The sequence below is a fragment of the Hordeum vulgare genome, chromosome 1H, assembly GCF_904849725.1.
Source record: "Hordeum vulgare subsp. vulgare chromosome 1H, MorexV3_pseudomolecules_assembly, whole genome shotgun sequence".
Lineage (NCBI taxonomy): Eukaryota > Viridiplantae > Streptophyta > Magnoliopsida > Poales > Poaceae > Hordeum > Hordeum vulgare.
In genome coordinates this window covers 73,482,229-73,503,618 of record NC_058518.1, presented here as the reverse complement: position 1 = coordinate 73,503,618, position 21,390 = coordinate 73,482,229, and the positions used below count along the sequence as shown (strand labels likewise).

General features: G+C 48.9%; 2 protein-coding genes across 4 annotated transcripts; one reads left to right on the top strand and one right to left on the bottom strand.

Annotated features, from left to right (window-relative positions):
• Positions 1-760: 760 nt before the first annotated feature.
• LOC123396788 (putative surface protein SACOL0050) lies at positions 761-2,285 on the bottom strand. Its single transcript, XM_045091617.1, has 2 exons — positions 1,176-2,285; positions 761-1,079 (listed from the first exon to the last, which is right to left on the bottom strand). The coding sequence occupies exons 1-2, from the start codon at positions 2,283-2,285 to the stop codon at positions 948-950; spliced, it is 1,242 nt and encodes a 413-aa protein (XP_044947552.1). The 3' UTR covers positions 761-947.
• Positions 2,286-2,471: 186 nt separating this feature from the next.
• LOC123424876 lies at positions 2,472-19,281 on the top strand. Of its 3 annotated transcripts, none has more exons than XM_045108576.1 (6): positions 2,472-3,092; positions 3,205-3,793; positions 7,949-8,018; positions 8,179-8,477; positions 16,695-18,779; positions 18,869-19,281. In XM_045108576.1, the coding sequence occupies exons 1-3, from the start codon at positions 3,036-3,038 to the stop codon at positions 7,993-7,995; spliced, it is 693 nt and encodes a 230-aa protein (XP_044964511.1). In that variant the 5' UTR covers positions 2,472-3,035; the 3' UTR covers positions 7,996-8,018; positions 8,179-8,477; positions 16,695-18,779; positions 18,869-19,281. The 3 variants fall into 3 exon arrangements, with proteins under 3 accessions (XP_044964511.1, XP_044964507.1, XP_044964519.1); XM_045108572.1 differs by having other exon boundaries at positions 7,949-8,083; XM_045108584.1 differs by lacking the exon at positions 7,949-8,018.
• The last annotated feature ends 2,109 nt before the right edge of the window (positions 19,282-21,390 follow it).

The following is a 21,390-nucleotide window of genomic DNA, read 5'->3' as shown; positions in this document are numbered from 1 at the left end:
CAAAGATAGTTCGGAACGCATGGCAATGTCAAATTGTGAATGTATATCCTGATTGTTTGGAGTGTCCACGCTGTCCCCTCCTTACGTTTTCAGCAAAGAAAAGATGCTTGAAACAATGCAGTTTCTTGGTTACTAGGAGACCCACCACAAGCAGAGAACAAAGCGCCTAAGAGCGGCGACCAACCATCTGTAAAAGGAGCGACAGAGCAAAGTACAGAAGAGAAGGGGAGTACTAGCAGCTAACTATTTTTAACGGAAAGACATACTTCTTTCTGTTTTGTAGCAGCCATGTTAATTCATTTCTGTGATTTTACCTTCTTTAACAGGGCCTTTGATCATGAAATCTTGATGTCTAACTTCCTAATTAAATTGTTTTACTTCTATTTAATTAGGAAAATCGCAAGTTAAGTATGACATTGTCCATGTAGAGTCTGTAGCTTATTACAAAGATATTGGTGCTGCTGTTATAACTTCTATTTTTTTTTGCTTGTTGAGTTGGTCAAGAGATCTCAGGGAGGTCATGTTAAAGCTCATGTTTAAGGAAGCTTGGGTGCAAACAACCATGAAATTTGTGGAAATGGTCTCCCCTTTGATGCAAATTAATTTCCAATTTTCTGAATTGTTCAAACCAACAATACCAATCCGCCAAGGAGATACAATTTCTCCCTTTTCTGGTGTTAATTGACTTGTGTATTTGGTGGTTTTCCCTCTGTTCAATGCAATGCAGTGTATTATTCATAATAAAAACAAAACAAAGAGAAGAAGTATATACAGAGGTCGAATTCATCCATAAAATTCTCCACGTTCAACAAGTAAAATGAAACTGAAAATTTACAGTTCAAAAGTTATCAGGGCCGCATTCTAACCCAGTGAAGCACATTGCGATCACGTTCTACCCTATCAGCGTAATTTCACTGGCGAGAAGTTACTACTATGGATCGATCAAACTAGAGTCCATGTGCGAATTTCTCGTGGTGGCCGATGTCTTGTGAAATTCTTGACATGGCAAAGCAGCCCTTTTTTTTGCACTTGCGAGGATTTGAGCTTGACTTGTGAGAAGAATCCATGTGTTTCGTGGCCTGATGATAAGAAAGAAAAGACAGAAAGCAATATGAATTGACAGAAAACAATGCAGTTTTGGTTGCAGGCGAAATTAAACAAGTTGGAATTCCAACCTGTTCCATTCTCTTTTCGATCTCGGCAGGCTTCTTTTGCTGGCTCTCCATGAAACAGGAGAAGCAATAGGTTTTGTTGCCCTTGAATGAGGCGCAAAGCTCCACGTACTTGAGGTGGATGGCTCTGCGGTCGTCGTCCTCCTCTTCAACGGCACGAGCAGGAGCTCGACCCGCACGAGCAGAGCCCCACGGGGCCAGAGCAGGTGCCTTCTGCACCTCCATCTGGGAGCAGACGCCGAACCCCTTCTTGTTGCCGATCACGGCCGGGCCGTCGAGCTCGGCGTTATTGCCCATGACGTCGCGCTCCTTGTCGTCCGCGTCGTCGGACTGGATGCCGAACGCGCGATCGTTCTTGCTGTCGGCGTCGGCGTCGGCGTCTTCCTCGTTGACGCTGGAGAAGTAACCTTCGTCAGCGTGTTCGGTGTCCTGGGTCTCGCAGGAGAAGTAGCCGGCGTCGTCGCCCTCTTTCTTGGCCAAGTAGTCGTCGTCGTCCTCGGTCGCCTGCGCGTCGTCGCCGTCCTTGCGGAGCTCCGCCTGGCCGTCGTTCTTGCCCTTGCTGAGGTCGGCCGCGCTGGCGAGGTGGGTGTCCTGGCCGTTCTTGAGCTTGGCGACTTCAATGTCAAGCGCGCGCTCCGTGCTGCGGGCGTCGTCGGACTGGATGCCGAACGCGCGTTCCTTGTCGTCCTGGGTCTCGCAGGAGAAGTAACCTTCGTCATCGTGTTCGGTGTCCTCGGTCTCGCAGGAGAAGTAGCCGGCGTCGTCGCCCTCTTTCTTGGCCAAGTAGTCGTCGTCGTCCTCGGTCGCCTGCGCGTCGTCGCCGTCCTTGCGGAGCTCCGCCTGGCCGTCGTTCTTGCTCATGACGCCGATGTCGAGCTCGGCGTCCTTGCTCACGTCCTCGGTCGCCTGCGCGTGGTCGCCGTCGAGCGTGCGGGTGTCAGCGACGGGCACCGGCGCCGCGCGGTGCAGGTTCTTGCACGCCTGGAGCCGGCTCCATAGGCGCCATAGGAAGGCCATGAGCTCCTCCCTCCAGGCACCGCCGGGACCAGGCGCGGCCGCGCAGAGGCGGCGGAGGAGGCGGAGCACCGTGGAGGAGGCGGCTTCCTGGTCCATCGTCGGACGGCTGCTCGTGGTCGGGGTTGCAGGGGAGGGGAGGATGGCAGGGTTGGTGGGGAGGCGGAGGCGGAGGCGGTGGTGGAGCTCTCGGTTGGTTGCGAGGAGCGGGAAGGGGAAGGGGAGGTGATTTTAAAGACGGGCGACCGAGGCCGCCGAGAGGCACTACAAGCAGCCCATGGGGCTTCTTTCTCTCGCGGCCCAACAGGGATTTTTTTTTTCTCGTTTCCCCCACCGGGTCATCTCTCCCGCTCACGGCGATGGCCGGTGTGGGTGCGCAGGGGCGGCGGGCCGGGGTGGCCGCTGGCCGGTTATGTTTTCCGAGCTGCGCCGATGACGGGTGGGCCCTTCGTGCGTGCCGGTTCGACCAAACCGGCTCCGTGCCGGTTCATAATCCGACCCGAGCCCAACCACAGGTCAAACCCTTCTTCATCCTCCGCTCCGCCGGATCAACCAGCCCTTCCGCCGCCCTCTCCGCCGGATCCACCAGGCACCAGCCATTCCTCCGCTCCGCCGCCCTCTCCGCCGGATCCACCAGGCACCAGCCATTCCTCCGCTCCGCCGGCATAGGCCCCTGGGGCGCGGGATGCAAGGCCCCTGGGGACGCGGTGTTTGCGCAGGGCGCGGTCGGCCGTGATGGCTACGGTGGCTGCGGGAACTCGCCTAGTCGTGGAGCGGCGGGTGCGGCGAGCAGCTGGTGGGGGCGTTCATGGCGACAGTTTCAGTTTCGGTAATTGAAACTGAAATTGGATGGTCTGCACCACCACAATTGTTCCAAGGTACAGAGAGTGCTGCATATGTTCAAAGGTACAGTGACTGCATATCTTCAAATTGGATGATCTGCTCTAATTCTACAATGTTTGCAATAATTGATCTAGACAAACATTCAGTTTCACCAGATGACTGTCAATTTTACCAGATGACATTCAAAATTGGAGTACCTTTCAACTGCCAGCAGCAGCAGCAGAGACGGGGGTGCTGGAGGAAGCCAGGGTCACCGATTGGGCAGACAACAACAGAGGCGGAGGCAACCACCGCCACCAGCAGCAGCAGAGGCAGAGGAAGACAGCAGCAGCAGAAGAGGTGGGATCGGCCGGAATTATCCGCGGCGCTGGCGGCTGAAGCGGACGAAGTGTCTGCTCCTGCAAGCGGCGGTGGTGGTCGCCTCCATTGCAGCAGCGCTGGGCCAGACTGCATGTGCTGGTCGCCTCCGTGGGTGGCGGTGGGCATGGTGGGGCGGCGGTGGTCGCCTCCGTGGCAGCAGCGCTGGGCCAGACTGGATGTGCTGGTCGCCTCCGTGGGTAGCGGTGGGCATGGTGTGGGCGGGGCGCTCCTCGCTCCTCGCTCGCCAGGCGCTGTGGGCGGGGGACTGGCGCCGGTCCCTCACCATGACAGGAGGAGACAGCCTGCGAGGGCGCCGCCGTGGCGGGCTCAAGGCCTGCCCGTCGCCGCATCCCTCCGCATCCGCCTCTTCCCATCGCTCCACGCCCTCACCAACACCACCAGAGGTTCATCTCTCTCTCTCTCTCTCTCTCTCCCTCTTCCTCTCCATATGCAACATGCTCACTGGAAATTAATCCAGAGTGTAAAGTCCAAGTCCTGACTAAAACTAGTTGTAATCAACTTAATGTTATGGGGGGGAGGGTCAGTGGCTGATAGTGCCCAACGCTGGTGAGAAAGTTGTTAGATGTTCATTGCAATTTTCACAAACTGGAACCAGTCTTCACTAGTGCAGTGAGCAATCAGCAGAGATGTGCATAGACTGGTTCTAATCCAGTTTTCAAGAGAGAGAATCCCTAATAGAGCTTTCTTGCACAGTTCCCCACCCTAGCAAATATGGATCATAGTTCATACGGTACACTTGTATGAGTTTCCTTATTTCATTGGATGTACTGACTTAAAGTATTGGACTTTTTAGGAAATTTTTCTTAGCTCCTGTATCACAATTACCTAAATGATAAATGCTTTGAAAGGAGCAGATTGCTGCATCCGTCACAAGTTGACAGCCTAGTACAAACCATTTGTTTGAAACCTTTCTTCTGGAAATTCATTTGAAGCATAACTGTAGATGTCGTTATTAACAAGTTCTATTGAGATAGAAGCATTATACAACAAGGTGTAATCATTATACTACAAAAATGATGCAGTATAGTATCATAAAATACAGAGAACAAATCAGGTATGCTACAAAAGAACATTTACAAATTGCATGAAGGTCATATAGTCTTCCTTTTAGGCAACGGGTGGCTTACCAAAATGTTGATGATCAATGATGATGCATCACTCGGTTTTAGCCCGTTTTTCCGTAAATTAACTGGGCAATTCTCTTCTTCTTAATTAATCGATGAGGCATTTTTTTTGCCTCCGTTTCGAAAAATGATGATGCATCACCACTCATTGTCCACCCTGAGCAGCTCGTCTCTAGCTATTTTGCGAAGACCTTCCTCTTGCATATATTCAGTATGGCAACTGAGCATTTTTCAGTATTTGTAATCTGGAAACTGAAGCACTTGTAATCTGCGCACGCCCGTGCAAAACCCGGTCGGCATAGGCGGCGGCGGGGCTGTCTTCTTCCCCCGGTGGTTCCCCTGCAGCGCGGGATGCAAGGCCCCCGGGGACACGGTGTTCGCGCAGGGCGCGGTCGGCCATGGTGGCTACGGTGGTTGCGGGAACTCTCCTAGTCGTGGAGCGGCGAGCGGCTGATGGGGCCGTTCATGGCGGCGGGCATATCTGGTGGTGGTGGCTATCATGGCGACGGAGGGGGGGGGGGGGCTTCGGGTTGCGGGCGTTGGGGGCGGGGTACGGCGTGCCTGGTCTGGTCCCTCGCTTGGCATTGTGGGTGGTGTGGGTTGCGGGCAACCGCCCCTGCCTCGGCATCGGGCTGGTGGCACAGTGGTTGTGGTGGCTCGGAGTGTTGGTCGTGTCCGCGTCGGGACCTTCCTGGTCTGGCACTTGTACGTCGGCAGGCGGCGCGAGGGGTCATCTCCGGTGAGCTCCCTTGGCTGCGGCTGCGGGTCAATTTGGTACCCCTCATCGGTGGGCGTGCGATTGTTGGTGGCCTCGCGAGGATGTGTGTCGGCTGCCATGGTGGGTCGACATGGGGGGTGCTCGATAGAGAACTCGGTGTGCCGGTCCGGATGCGTCCGCTCCTCCTTCTCCACCTTTCCTCGTGTTCGGCGGGGAGCTTGGTAGGAGGGATGGGTGGCATCCACGCGGCCGTGTTTCCTTTCGCCGACACAGGGGTGTGTCGGTCTGGATGCGTCCGCTCCTCCTTCTCCCCCTTTCCTCGGCCGTGGGCGGACTGGCGCAGGTCTATCGATGTATGGGGGCGGGGCGTCCATGGGCGACTCAGTCGGTCAGGGGCTACCGGTTGGGCCAAAGTCGGGGCCTTTGTGTGGTCTCGTGGTTGTCTGGTTGCAGGGCGACGTCTCTGCCGGCGGGAGGCGTGGCGTTTGGGGGCGGTGCGTTCGTCTCATGTGCGGACGGGCAACCATGGCCATGCAGGTGGCCCGCGTGGCTGCGGGTGGTTGACGAAGCCAAGGTGGGACGGTGGAGGTGAGGCTAGGGTACATCACTTGCCTAGTCCTTTGACTGGCTGACGGTGACAGCGGCCATTGAATCTATATCCTCCCGGAAGGCTCCGTCACTGCGTTCCCTCTCCTGTCTTCTTGCTTCGGGTGAAAACCTGATCTTCGGGATCGGGCGGTGGCGGCTATCCATGGTTGTACCTTTCTGGGAGGCACCACTTTGGAGTCCTGGCTTCGTTGTTGTCTGGCTCACCTCTCTATTTTGGATGCCCATGTTGGAGATCTTCGTCGGCCCCAAGCGGTCTTCCTTGCTCATCTGTAGTTTGCTTGGGTGTCGGTCTTCGTCAGCACCAATGGCGAGCGGCTGGTATGGGCGTTCATGGCGGCAGGCAGATCTGGCTGGGTCTGACGTGCCTGGTCCGGTCCCTGGCTTGGCGCTGTGGGTGGTGCGGGTCACGGGCAACATGATCTGCGGGTGGCCGCCCCTGCCTAGGCATCGAGCTGGTGGGGGTGGCACCGCAGTGGTGGTGGATGGTTGGACGTGTTGGTCGTGTTCGCGTCAGGACCTTCCTGGTCTGGCGCTTGGACGTCGGTGGGCGGTGTGAGGGGGCATCTCCGGTGAGCTCCCTTGGCTGCGGCTGCGGGTCAATTTGGTACCCCTCGTCGGTGGGCGTGCGATTGCCGGTGGCCTCGCGGGGATGTGTGCCAGCTACCATGGTGGGGCGACACGGGGGGTGCTCGATGGGCAGCTCGGTGGGAAGGATGTGTGGCCTCGATGTGCGCTTGGATGTCGGCGGGTGGCACGAGGGGGCATCTCCGGTGAACTCCCTTGGCTGCGGCTGCGTGTCAATTTGGTACCCCTCGTCGGTGGGCGTGCGACTGCTGGTGGCCTCACGGGGATGTGTGCCGGCTGCCATGGTGGGGCGACACGGGGGGTGCTCGATGGGGAGCTTGGTAGGAGGGATGGATGGCCTGGATGTGGTCGCACCACCTATCGCCGGCGCAGGGGTGTGTCAGTTCGGATGCGTCCGCCCTCCTTCTCCTTTCCTCGTGTTAGGCGGGGAGCTCGGTAGGAAGGATGGTGGCTTCGACGCGGTCGTGCACCTTTCGCCAACACAGGGGTGCGTCGGTCGGCTCCTCCTTCTCGCCCTTTCCTCGGCCGTGGGCGGGCTGGCGCAGGTCTGCCGATGTCCGGGGCGGAGCCTCTGCGGGTTGCTCAGTCGGTCACGGGCTGTCGGTTGGGCCAAAGCTAGGGCCTTTGTGTGGTCTCGGGGCTGTCTGGTTGCAGGGCGACGAATCTGGCGGCGGGAGGCGTGGCGTTTGGGCAGCGCGTGCGTCCTAGGTGCCGGCGGGCGATCAATGGCCATGCGGGTGGCATGGCTGCGGGTGGTTGACTAAGCCAGGGTGCGACGGCAGAGCTGAGTGCCGGGGTACATCACTTGCCCAGTCCTTTGACTGGCTGGTGGTGACAGCAGCCATTGACTCCGTATCCTTCCTGAAGGCTCCGTCGCGGCGTTTCCTCTCTTATCTTCTTGCTCCGGGTCTATTTTTCTCGTTTCCCCCCGGGTCATCTCTCCCGCTCACACAGCGATGGCCGGTGTGGGTGCGTAGGGGCGGCGGGCCGAGGTGGCCGCTGGCCGGTTATGTTTTCGGAGCCACGCCAATGATGGGTGGACCCTTCGTGTCGGTTCATGATCCGTCCCTAACCCAACCACAGGTCAAACCCTTCATCCTCCGCTCCATCGGATCCACCAGCCCTTCCTCTCCTCCGCCGCCCTCTCCGCCGGCGACATCTCCCGGCCAAGACTCCTCGCTCGCCAGGCGCTGTGGGCGGGGGACTGGCGCCGGTCCCTCACCATGAGAGGAGGAGACAGCCAGCGAGGGCGCCGCCGTGACGGGCTCCAGGCCTGCCGGTCGTCGCTACCCCAGCACCCCTCCGCATCCGCCTCTTTTCATCGTTTTTCTTTTTGCTGTTCCCAAACTGCATTATGCCTCTCAGGCCTGCAGAATGTAGGTATTCCCTAGGAACAGGACGAAAAAAATAAACCTGCCTTAAACAGAGTTTTTTTTTGCAAGTCTGTTACTGTTGATCTTATAATTGTTCTTATGGATGTCTTTGCACACTTCCTTTTGTAGGTAAAAGACATAAACTTAACAATTGCTATGGATATGGTGTGGGGTGAAACTATAATACAAGATGTCGAAGGTCTGCATGGCGATTCATAGTTCATTGCTTGAATTCTCAGAACGAATCTTTACTTAAATTCTCTGGTTAGATCCCTCAGTCATAGGAAAAGTCACTATTTGATTCTTCTCTTTAACTGGAGTGCCATTGCGATAGTCATTTTTCATCTACTGTGTCTCAGGTGGATGCTTGGAAAGCAGCATTTTTTCCAGTTGAAAAAATATGAAGTTATATCTGAATGTGTGTCGTCAAAACTTTGCTGGGGCACCACATATTGTGCCTGCTCTGGATGGTCCTCGAGATGGAACTTGAAAATCTGAATCTCATATTTCTGCATCTTCTATATCTTCTGAAAGTATTCAGGATCTGTCCAAGATACAGAAGCATGGACATCGAAGGAATTTCATGTTTCAATAAATCTGGTCGAGCTTTCTCCGTATTCAGGAGCAACAAGGGATTCCCCTCTGGCTAATGGTGCAGGTACTATTTCAAGAGGAATATTCTTTGGAACTCAATTGACCCTTACACATGTTTAGCACTTCATTTCCATGTGCAATTCCTTGCTTTGATTTGTCTCATAACCATATTGAGCCCTGGCTTGAACCAACTTGTATTATACAGTACCACCTCTTACTGTATTGCTGAAACATCAGTGCCAATTTGGTTGTCAAGTGCAACCTCGACAAATAGTTCATTTTGAGTAGTAATAACTAGAAGTAAACGCATGTGTTTCTGCACCGTCTAGAACCAGTGTTGCGCTGAACTGTTCAAGCAAATTTTGATATTGAACACGCACACAACCCTCTTATATCCAAAAATAGTAAAATATTGTCCTTTTGGTTAGAAGATCCCTGTGAAGAGGGAAAAGGGGAACGGAAAAAATAGAACATCTCATATGAAATGGATACAATGACAGCAATAGTTCCTTTCTTTTTTATCTTTTGGGACTATGGTTGCCCTTTGGATCAAAAGGAACAAAAACCAAACTGTAATAATAACATATTCCTGAATTTTCCTTTGTGACCCAAAGAATGTCACAAGTGTTGTCTTATTTCACTAATTTGTTCACAATGAAGAGCATCTATCTGGTCAGAAAAGAACATTTGAACTGCTGAAGGTTGATTAGAATAACCTTCTTAAGAAAGAAGTTGCACTGGAGGATACCTCCCGTCACAACAAAAATCATCTACCTGATCAAAGCGCAATAAAAATAAGCTTGCAGTAGAAAACCGACAACCAACTACACTGCTTTTCATCTCATATATGTTAATACATACCCATGGGCCATGGCAGTGCCACCATTGCTCTCATAGGTGGTCAAAGGTGTTGTCTTGGTCGTGCAGCCACAGTGCTATACTACGTGAACAGTGGCAGAGGACCTTCTCCTTGAACAAAACACTTTTTGCTCCTTAATTGGAGATGGGCTAGCTGCAGAATATTTACAGAAGAAGGTTACTACACTGCAAGAGAAGAACCTGCAACATACTCCCTCCGGTTGGGTTTATAAGTCGGGCATGGTTTTTTAGGTATTCAGTTTGACTAGCAAAATATGTGTTATATGTCACACATAAAATCGTTAGATTAGTTTTTTTTTTTGAAAAGAAAGGGGTTTCCCCGCTGCCCCATTTTATTAATGAAGCAGCAAAGCAAACCGAGCTACAAGATCAACGTTTACCACCAACTAAAAGAAAACATCCATTACAGGCAAAACACTCAGGTAATGTCTGGTGGAGTAACTAAAACGACAGCCAAACCGGCGGTACTAAATGAACACAAACTGCCTGGGCAAACACCAGAGCATAGTCTTTTATTACATCACCAAATCTAGAGAATAAGCGATTAGATGTTCAGATCCACGCTATCCGCATGAGCTCCCCTCGGTGTTTGTCCAGCAGGAGGATGATTCGCCGCAGAGTGTCTGCCTGCGCAGCGTCGCAAAGAACCACCCATTGCCGCAAGATCCCTTTTAACTTGGCAAGACCGCAGTCCAGTCCTCTCCATGTGCGTCCCTGGAAACAAAATTCATTCCTCAATCTCCATATGCTTCACAAGGAGGCAGCAGTTACGAGGTTAAGCACGGGTCTTTTTTTGTTAAATTTCCACAAGGAGGAGATATCAGCAAAGCAATTAATTCTTCGAAGATGAAATCGTTAGATTAGTTTCTAAGCATATATATTTTGTGGCATATTACAAGTGTTCTGTTAGTCAAATCAAAGAACTAAAAAACCGTGCCCGACTTATATACCCATCATAGGAGTTGTATCTCAGGAAAGAGATACAATGTATCGTCATTAAGTGTAGAAACGGGAGGGAGAGAGGAGTACCTCCAGCACGAGTGTTTTGTGTGTGGCGGCTCTGTCTCAGGAACGGGAGATGGCTGAGAGCCTCCTTTTAGGTTAGTCCCACTACATGGGCCTGTGCCCTAAGAGATAACTTGTATGGGCTGGGCCATACCGGTTCAACACTCCCCCTCAAGATGGATGGTAGATATCTATCATTCCCATCTTGTCACATGCCAAGTTACAATCCTTTGTTCCCAGACCCTTTGTCAAACAATCTGCAAACTGCTGCCCAGAACTGACATGAGTAAGGCTGATGACCCCGGCATCAAGCTTCTCCTTAATGAAGAACCGATCAATTTCCACATGCTTTGTCCTATCATGTTGAATTGGGTTATTAGCGATGGCTATAGCTGACTGATTGTCACACCACACCTTCAAGGGCCCCTTCCTCAGAAGTTTCAACTCGCTCAGTAGGTACTTCACCCAGAGCATCTCACACAACCCTTGAGATAATGCTCTATACTCAGCTTCTGCTGTTGATCTAGACACAACCGGCTGTTTCTTGCTTCTCCATGATACCAAATTTCCTCCCACAAACACGCAGTAACTAGAAGTTGATCTTCTATCATCTTGACAACTGGCCCAGTCAGAGTCACTATAGCCATCCACCTCAAGATGTCCACTCTTCCCAAACCACAACCCTTTACCCGGAGTCCCCTTCAAGTATCTCAGGATTTTGTGCACAATATCAAGATGCCCACTCCTTGGTTCATGCATGTATCTGCTCACCACCCCCGTAGCATACGTAATGTCAGGCCTGGTATGACACAAGTACACCAACCTTCCAACCAGTTTCTGATACTCTTCCTTATTCACTAGCTCTCCTGATTGTGCTGTCACTTGGTGATTTTGTTCAATCGGAGTAGGGGCAGTACGACATCCCATCATGCCCACGTCACTCAAGAGATCCAAGGTGTATTTTCGTTGGCACAAAGAGATTCCCTTCTCTGTCCGAGCCACTTCAATGCCAAGAAAGTATTTTAGGTTACCCAAATCCTTTACCTCAAACTCCTTGCTCAAACAACCCTTCAATCTCTCTATTTCCTCCTCATCATCTCTAGTGATGATAATGCCATCCACATAAACAGCAAGAATGGTGATCTTCCGATCAGAGTGCTTGTAGAACATCGTGTGGTCACCGTTACACTGACCATACCCCATACCACGGACGACACGTCTGAACCTATCAAACCAGGCCCTTGGTGATTGCTTCAGTCCATACAAGGATTTCTTCAGCCTGCATACCTTCCCCGTAGTCTCTGAAGTACCAAAACCTGGTGGTATTTCCATGTACACTTCTTCTTGCAACTCACCATGCAAGAAGGCATTCTTGACATCTAATTGATGCAACTTCCACCCAAAGTTTGCAGTACAGGAGACCAATATCCTTACTGTGTTCATCTTTGCCACGGGAACAAACGTCTCATCATAGTCAATTCCATAAGTTTGACTATATCCTCTGGCGACCAATCTGGCCTTATACCGTTCCACCTTCCCTTCAGGATTCTGCTTCACTGTATAGATCCACTTACAACTCACTGCTTTCTTTTCTGCCGGCAATGTGGTTAGCACCCATGTCTTGTTTTTTCCGTAGTGCTTCCAACTCTTCTATCATCGCCACCTCGGATCTTGCTTTGCAGCCTTCCAATCCTTTGGAATTGACACAGTTTGAAGGGAGGCAACAAACGCCTTATATGTGGGTGACAAAGCCTTATAAGACACAAAATTGCCAATATCAAGATCATCACAAGCATCATCCTTTGGTAGAGCCTTCCTTGCTACTTCACCCTTTCTTGCTGCTTCACGTGTAGCCTTTCGCAATGCAATGGGCAGCTCCACTGTGTCAGATGAGCTCGTCTCACTATCTTGCTGCTCCCCCTGCACTCTTGCCTCATTGCCTTGTTGCTCCCCCTGCACTCTTGCCTCACTGCCTTGCTGCTCCCCTTGCACGTCGAGAGTACACTAGGGTGTTCGTCTACCATCGATCCCGAACAGGAACCCGAAGAGCACCAATCTTAAGTGTATCGACAGTTGGCTCGACAGGAACCTGCACATCATCATCAGTGAGAGTACTAACTGGAATTGTTCCCACTATTGGTTGGACCTGAACTTGCACATCATTAGCAGTGTTATTGCCCACAGAATCACCCTGAGTATGAGACACATCCTTCTCCCCCTCTTGACCATCGTGCACATGATGTAGGTGGTCAAGCTCTGCAAATAGCAGACTGAGATCAGTCGGCGTACCATAGAATGGCTCGGACTCCCTGAAGGTAACATCCATACTCACGAACCTGCGTTTTTCAGAGGGAGACCAACATTTATACCCTGCTGACTAGAAGAGTATCCCAGGAAGACACACTTCACTGCCCGAGGATCAAGCTTTCCAACAGATGGTCGGTGATCACGAACAAAGCAAGTACTGCCAAACAACTTTGGGGAAACAACAAACTTATTATCTCCAATGAGCAACTCAGACGGAGATTTCATACCTAATATCCTGGAAGGTGTCCGGTTGATCAGGTACGTGGCTGTCATAACTGCCTCATCCCATAAGAACTTAGGCACATTCATGGTAAACATTAATGACCGAGCAACCTCAAGAATATGAAGATTCTTCCTTTCGGCCACTCCATTCTGAGGTGGGGTGTCCGGACATGAAGTTTGATGAAGAATCCCTTGGTTAGCCATGAAATCCCCAAAAATATTGTTCACATACTCTGTACCATTGTCGGTACTAAGCACGTTGACCTGCACCTGAAACTGGTTTTTTACAAGAGCATGGAAGTTCTGAAAACAGCTAAACACCTCATCCTTGTGACGCATCAAGTAAATCCAAGTCATACAAGAATAGCAGTCAATAAAGGTAACAAAATACTTCTTTCCATTCATTGACACTACTGGGCTAGTCCATACATCCGAATGAATGAGCATAAAAGGAGATATGCTCCTAAGCCCCTTACTCACATATGAGGCTCGTGTGTGTTTTGCATATTCGCAAGCATCACATGTCAACTTGCCCTTGCCTATTCTACACATAACATCCGGAAAGATTCTACTCATCTTATCAAAAGATACATGACCCATTCTACAATGATGGATCATCGCGTGCTTCTCCTTGTCCTCCATGGTCGCAGCACATACCAAGTCCGGTTGCACCTCCTGGTCCATGTACCAGAGCCCCCTACGCCTGGTGCCAGTCCCAACCGTCTGGCTCGTCTGTTGCTCCTGAATCAAGCAACCGAACTTGTCAAGGATCATACGACAGTCTATTTGATCAATGAGAGCACTGAAAGAGACCAAATTGACAGGAAAAGCTGGCACATACAAAATTGACAATAAGGAGATGGCTGAAGTGCATTTGACTGTGCCAACCCCTACGACGGGCTGATTGGTACCATCGGCAGTTTGTATAGTGCCCTTGTGAGTAGGAGCATGCTTATGGTAAGACTCAAACACACAGGAATTACCCGCAACATGCTTAGATGCTCCAGAGTCTAAGACCCACTCTGAAGCACTCTCATTAGGAGGAAGAAATGCCTTCATCGAATTACCTTCATCAGTGGAGGCCCAGTGAGCAAAGTCTCCATAGGCAGCCTCATCAACTCCCTTGCCCTGTGACGTCCCAGTGTCCTCTTCAACTACCATATGCGCCCTGCCCCCTGAGTTTCCTGAGTAGCCACCTCTGCCCCTAGAAAGTTGACCCCCTGAGTTCCATGGGTATCCACCTCTGCCTCGAGCATACTTGCCTCTGCCAGTGCCTCCTCTGTTCTATCCCCTGCCTCTACCACGAGTTGGACATTCCCTCTTCCAATGACCTACCTCCCCACAAATATGACATTTGTTGGGATCTCCCCACTCCATGTGCTCAGTGACTGCAAATGTTGAAGCCGGCACAAACTTCACGTTTGCATGCTCAAGAGATAGCCTCACCTCCTCTTGAGACATTGTTGCAATAGTCTCCTCAATAGTTGGCAGGAGAGGTTGGTGCAACAGGGAAGCCCCCTGCCATGAAAGCAACCTCTGAGGCCTTCCAACAGTTTCAGCACGAGCCTGCGTGCAATCCACTTGCGCCTGACTCGATGCACGCCGCATCATAGAGTTCCAGAGGATCACAGTTATCCTGCTCTGCCCACAAAGCCTGCAGCTCTGCTACATATGCCATCACTGACATGTCATCGCCTTGGCGCAGCCGACTGATCTTCCCCTCAATCTAAGCAATTAGCATGAAATTACCCTTGCCTGAGTATTGGGTGGATAGAGTCTTCCATATCTCGGCGGACGTGGATAGTCCCTCCACAGAGCGACCAATGGAGGGCACCACTGAGTTCAACAACCAGCCAACAAGCACAGAGTTTATGACCTGCCACCGCTTTCCCTCCGCGGTAGTCTTGTCTCCGGGTTCATCAACCGCACCCAATAAGTGCCCATCAAGTTCCTTCTGTTCCACAGCCAGCAATGCCCTTCTGGACCAGCTCAAATAATTTGTGGCCCCCTCTAGCTTCATGTCCAGGGGTGACATTTCGAGCTTCTGAGCCACTTCCTGTCGAGGAACGATGGCCCCAGAGTTGGAGTTGGACTCCGCAAGGATCTTAGCGAGCTTCTCGAAAGCCTCAGCAAGCGCATTTGGTTCAGCCATCTCCGATCCGGTAAACAGCAGCAGCAGCCCTCAGCAGCACAGCCTTACAGCTGCACGGTTGGTCCCTTTACGCCCCCTGGCTAGCAGTAGCACCCAGCAACTCAGCAGCTCCAAGTGCAAGCAGCAACCACAGCCTCTTCCTCCAGCAGCAGTTCTCTTCCTTCTTCCTCTGCAAACAGCAGCAGTTCTCTTCCTCCTTCCTCTGCAAACAGCAGCAGTTCCAGAGGATCTTGGCCTCCAACAGCAGCCAACCCCCGCAGCAGTTCTCCAGCTCCCGGTCCCCTGCAGACACACACACACACAGCAGCACAACAAGGAGCTGCCCTTCTCCACTACCCTTCTCCTCTTCTCCTCCCGCAGCACCACAGCCCGTTGGAGACCAAGCCGCTCCTCAGCTTCCTCTTCCTGCCGCGCAGCACAGCAACTCCACCTCTCCTTCCTCTGCCGCGCAGCACAGCAGCTCCACCTCTCCTTCCTCTCCAACGAGCCGCGCCTCCCAGATCCGCCGCTGCCTCGCCGGACGCCGCCCAAATCCACCGCCACCTCGCCGGACGTCGCCGCCGTCTTCTCAGGCCCCGCCGTCGTTGGCCTCTGATACCATGTAGAAACGGGAGGGAGAGAGGAGTACCTCCAGCACGAGTGTTTTGTGTGTGGCGGCTCTGTCTCAGGAACGGGAGATGGCTGAGAGCCTCCTTTTAGGTTAGTCCCACTACATGGGCCTGGGCCCTAAGAGATAACTTGTATGGGCTAGGCCATACCGGTTCAACATTAAGAGAAGACTATCAAAAGGTGAAATAAAAATCAGGTAGGCCCTTGTATATAAATAACGTACAGACAAGACTCGAGGCTGTCAATGAATCCAATTGCTGAGCAGTGAGTTATGCAGCATCATCCCTGCCTGCTGTGTAGTTCTGTAAAATATATTGATGTTGTAACAAAAGAACAAGGATATTAGTTAGTGCTATGTTGGAAACAAGATTACTTGCATAGGCTAAGAACTTTAAGCATTTGAACTAGCCACGCAAACCAGTACCTGGACACATGATTTTTATTCCTTGAAAACAAAAGTTAGTATAGTCACACGAGATGTACGTTCTTACCGGGGTTGGCCATCTGATATATGTTCGTTGTTAGCAAATCCTCACGCTACTGATTGTGCCCGTACCGCTTACTGCTAGGGTTTAAAGGGAGTTTGCGATGTCGCCAAGTTGGTCATGGTTCTTGTTTGAAAGTTGTCAAATTTGGTCAATGATGGGGCGTTTGATTGTACCCTGTTGATCATATGAAGTGCTCAACTGATTCGCTCCAGGAAAATGAATTAGCTAGGTCCCTGGTTTCTGTGAAACTTGTCACAACTGGATGTTATATTCGAATGTGTTAACTGAATTTCCTACAGTTGTGACCTTCTTTAACTGAATGTTCTGCATCTTTTACTCTGTCATGACTGAATTTCTGCTGCAGTTTTGTTAAAAGAATGATCTGAACTTTATGCACACGGAATCTTTTGAATTTTTTATACTGTCATAACTGAATGTTCTGAATTTTTGACACTATCATAACTGAATGTTCTGAATTTTTTGTGCTGTCATAACTGAAGTGTACACTGAATGTTCTAAGCTTTTTACACATTGTTTTAACAGATAGCACTTAATTTGTTGGACAATGTATGAGCTTAAATCACTCCTAATTGTTGTGAACCAAAACTTCTGAATGCAGGAACTTTTGATGGTCTATTTAATGTTGCGATTCAGCACAAGGGTTTTCTCTGTGCAAATGGGAGCAACAGGAAGTACATGGACTATCAAGTTGACTGGTTTGACAATTGTGATAGTGACACATGGTCAACCGTTTGGACAGATGATTTTCTACAGCAGTTGGGTCATGACAGATCTCACTCGAACCATGATGTGTATTGGCTGCAGCCTGGTAAAACATGTGAAGATGGATTAAAGCTGCTGACCTGTGATGCAGGCATGCTAGCCATGATTGCTGCATCAGCAGAGCACAGTGCACAAAAATCTGGTTTTGATAGTTGACCATGGTGATACTCTAAGCAACTTACTAAGATATGATGTGCTCCTTGATGGGGTACTTGAACAACCAATATTTATCAGTCCCAGCAAGTGTAGCAAGGGAAAGGAGGTTGTGGGTTCTTGCCAAGTTGTTGGAAGAAATACAAGAAATAAGAGAGCAAGGGGTTCTTCTTTTATTGATGCATGCTCTTCTTCGTGATGTCCTGTTGAAGTGGAAGAGCAGGAACAAGATGAAGGCAATGATGATTCTACGGATGAAGATTTCTATGGAAGTGATTATGAAGTAAATGAAGGTGATGATGACCTCTTTGAGCAGAATGTGGACAATGAAGTAGATGATCACAAAGAGAATCAGATTGTAGATGACTTTGAAGGAGAATTAGCTGAAGATGCACTGGATGACTCTCATTTAAACCTAAGTAAAGAAGAGAGAGAGAGAGAGAGAGAAAATCAAGTACAAATTCAATGTGTTTAATTCAAAGACTGACATGAATTCACCGGAATTCAAACTTGGTATGGTCTTTGGTGATGCGAGGGAATTGAGAAAAGCTTTAGATTCTTATGTAGTGTGGAACAGGGTGAAGGTAAGGAAGATTAGGAATTCATCCACCAGATTAGATGTTGTTTTCATAGATGGTTGTCCATGGTACATGAATGCCTCCAAGGATGCGAGGACAAGCAGTTTCTTCATAATGAAGTTTTGTGGAATTCACACTTGCAGTGAAGTCGGGAATGTCAAATCCTTGACTGCACCATTTCTCTAATAAGTTCAAACATGAGTTCAGGGATAATGAGTAGATGCCCTTAAAGAAATTTGGTGCAAAAGTGCAGACGGAGTACAATATGCTTCCAACCAGAAGTAAGATAGGAAGGGCAAGAAGGGCAGCAGTGAAGCAGATTAGAGGTGAAGATGATGACCAGTACAAACTTCTGTTGGATTTTGGCCAGGAACTTAGAAGATCTAACCCAGACAGCAAGTTCTATCTTTGCACAAAGGAAGTGAAGAAGGAGAAGCATCCATTCCCAAAAGAACACTTCTCTACTCTATACTGGTCCTATGATGCTTGCAAGAGAGGCTTCCTTATGGGTTGTAGGCAAATAATCTTCGTTCATGGCTGCCACATAAAGACAAGGTACAAAGGGAATTTGCTAACTGCAGTTGGAATTGACCCAAATGACTGCATATTTTCTGTTGCTTTTGGTTTGGTGGAAGTTGAGTCAACTGATAGTTGGGATGGTTTCTGGCTAGTTTAAAGGTTGATCTGCATATTTGCAACACATCCCCATTCACAATCATGAGTGACAAGCAAAAGGTACTGAAAATGCTCGCTGAATTTTGTTGCACACTGTCATAACACAACACTGAATTTTGCTCTGAACATGTTCACTAAATATTGCACACAACATTGAATTTTGCTTTGGTTATGCTATCTCAATGCTCTCTCGTGTAATATTCTTTATTGGTAGAGTTTAATAGCTGCTGTCCAGAAGGTATTTCCTGATGCCGAACACAGATTTTGTGTGAGGCATCTTTACCAGAATTTTCACAAACTTCACAAGGGTCAAACACTCAAAAACAACCTATGGGCCATTGCTAGATCAACTACTGTTGAGGCATATACCAACAATATGGAGAAGATGAGAGTTGATAGCCAGGATGCATATAATTGGGTTGCGAAAGTGCCACCAAGGACATGGTTAAAGCATTCTTCAATCCTTTCCCAAAATGTGACATTCTTTTGAACGACATGTCTGAAGTATTCAACAGGTCAGCCCATATCCTCTCTGTTACACATGTTGACATATTGAGTTACTAGACATGTTTGTAAAATTGCATTTTGTTTCATGACATTGCAGCTATATCTTAGAAGAAAGAGAACTTCCAATTGGATCCATGCTAGGGAACATTCAGAATAAGTTAACCCACAGATTTGAGTCAAAAAATAGGGAGGCAAGTGAGAAGTGGACAGGGAGATTGTGCCCAAAAATGCAGAAAAAGGTAGAAACGTATGTTGAGTGGGCTAAGAACTGCACAGTACTGGATGCTGGACAAAGGGTTTTCAAGGTGAAAGGGTTGAACAACTCATATATTGTGGATTTAAACACAATGTGTTGTGATTGCAAAAGGTGGGAGTTGTCACCCTTCCCTGGGAGATTGAGTCTCTAGCTGCAGCAATAAATGTTACTCAGGAAGGGGGATATTTTGTCTGGGTAGGAATAATGACTTCTCTCCTAAACAAGGAAATGAGGTAAAGTGGGCACAGAAATAATACTCCCTCCGTTCCTAAATATTTGTCTTTGTAAAGATTTAAATATAGACTACATACAAAGCAAAATGAATGAATCTATAATCTAAATTATGTCTATATACATCTGTATGTTGTTCATAGTGAAATCTCTAGAAAGACAAATATTTAGGAACGGAGGGAGTAGAACATCACATATGAAAAGGATATGATGACTTCTCTCCTAAACAAGGAAAACCCTAAACCCTAAACCTTCTTAAGAAAGAAGTTGCACAGGAGGATACCTCCCATCACAATGAAAAGCATCTACATGTCCATCACAATAAAAAGCATCTACCAAGCGAGGGCATTCTTACTTGAGTAGTGTTGTGTTGTCTTGTTGATGTAAGATTAGTGCTATGTTGTCTTGTTGATGTAATGGGATCATGTAATCCATCTTTTGTTGCAATAAGAATGAACATTTGGTTTGAGAGAAAAATATGATCAAAGTTAACATCACATCCAATGATCGATAACAAAATTAACATCACATGATAAAAGAGACAGCCACTACTCGAACCATCTATGCATGCATCATCACATATTCTTCGATCAAGTTCAACAAAAGTCATCACATATTCTTCGATCAAGTTCAACAAAAGAGAGAACCACTACCGGAACAACTACTCGTGAAGTCCATGATCATTTTAAAATTTCCTTCAGTTCATCCTTACTTAGAATATCTCGATAGTAAATGCTCATCAGTTCTAGCCTGACCTTTTCTGCGCCAGGAGGCACAGAGAATTGCTCGAGCGGCGGCATTGGGTCGCCATCGACCATCTCGTTGTACTTTTGTCAGTCGTAGATGCCACTATCATTGACGAGCGCATGCAGGGATGCCGCTGCATAACTCTGCTCTGCAATTGGATTCATTGACAGCCTTGAGTCTTGTGTGTACGTTATTCATATAAGGGCCTACCTGATTTTTATTTCGCTTTTCGATAGTCTTCTCCTTAATGATGATTCATTGTATCTCTTTCCTGAGATGCAATTCATATGATGGGTATATAAGCCGGACACGGAATTCATATGATGGGTACTTAAACATCCGTGTCCGGCTTATATACCCATCATAGGCACTGTTTTTTTTGCAGGTTGCAAATGTCTGCTGACATCTATGATTAGTTGGCGCTATCTAATACAGTTTATCAAAATATGTCATGTTTAAATTTGGAAGCAACACAGTGGCAATAAGGAATAATAACTAATCAACAAAATTATAACACACATACTATAAATTGCTGAAGTATATGCACAATTTGAAATAGATGTCAATCATGTCATTCAATGCAATAAGAACACAAAGATATAGAAATGCAATGGCGGACCAAGAAATATGTAGCCAATTTTCTTTTCATATATGGAAGGAGAACCTTCTAGTCTCTTCCAATGCCGCCTCCAACTTCCTTCTATAAAACAACAGTAGAGCTTGAACCAGATTACCTGGTAGCAAAGGACAAGTAAAAACAAATCTTATAGAGAGGCCGATAACTGGACCAACAATATCTTGGAAAAAGGAAATTGATCAAACTTGTACTACATGACTACTAATATATATGTGTCCCGCAACTGCAAATGCAAAAGATTATCTTTGAGGATCGAAAATTTCTCTTTTAAAGACAACGAGAACTCAAGAATCCAAACGGAACCAGCGTGCTACCTGTGTAGCGATTTGAGCAGTTGGGTATTTCAGTACAGCATCAAAGTTCTTGATAGGCCAATGGTCCGTACTCAGTACCCTCTTATGTGATCAAAATAGTGCAATGAGATGCAAATGTCTGAGAGAAGCATAAGATTGCTAATGATCGGTGGGAATCTATGTTACATGTTGTGTCGTAGGTGAGCGTGGACGAGAAAAAGCAGCAGATGTAGCAGAGCTGGTTGCGCGTCGTGACCGAAATGCGGTGAGTCTGACGGAAGCACAATGCGCGTGATTGGCCATCGGGCCTGGTCGACGCGCCGCTGAGTCAGAGAGGCGCCACACACAATGTCGCGCACACCCAGGACCTAGACGGATCACGTCGACCACCACCGCCCGTCAGCACGCACCAACGGCAGGCACGAAGCCGTCGTCCGCTCCACTGTCGCTGCTGC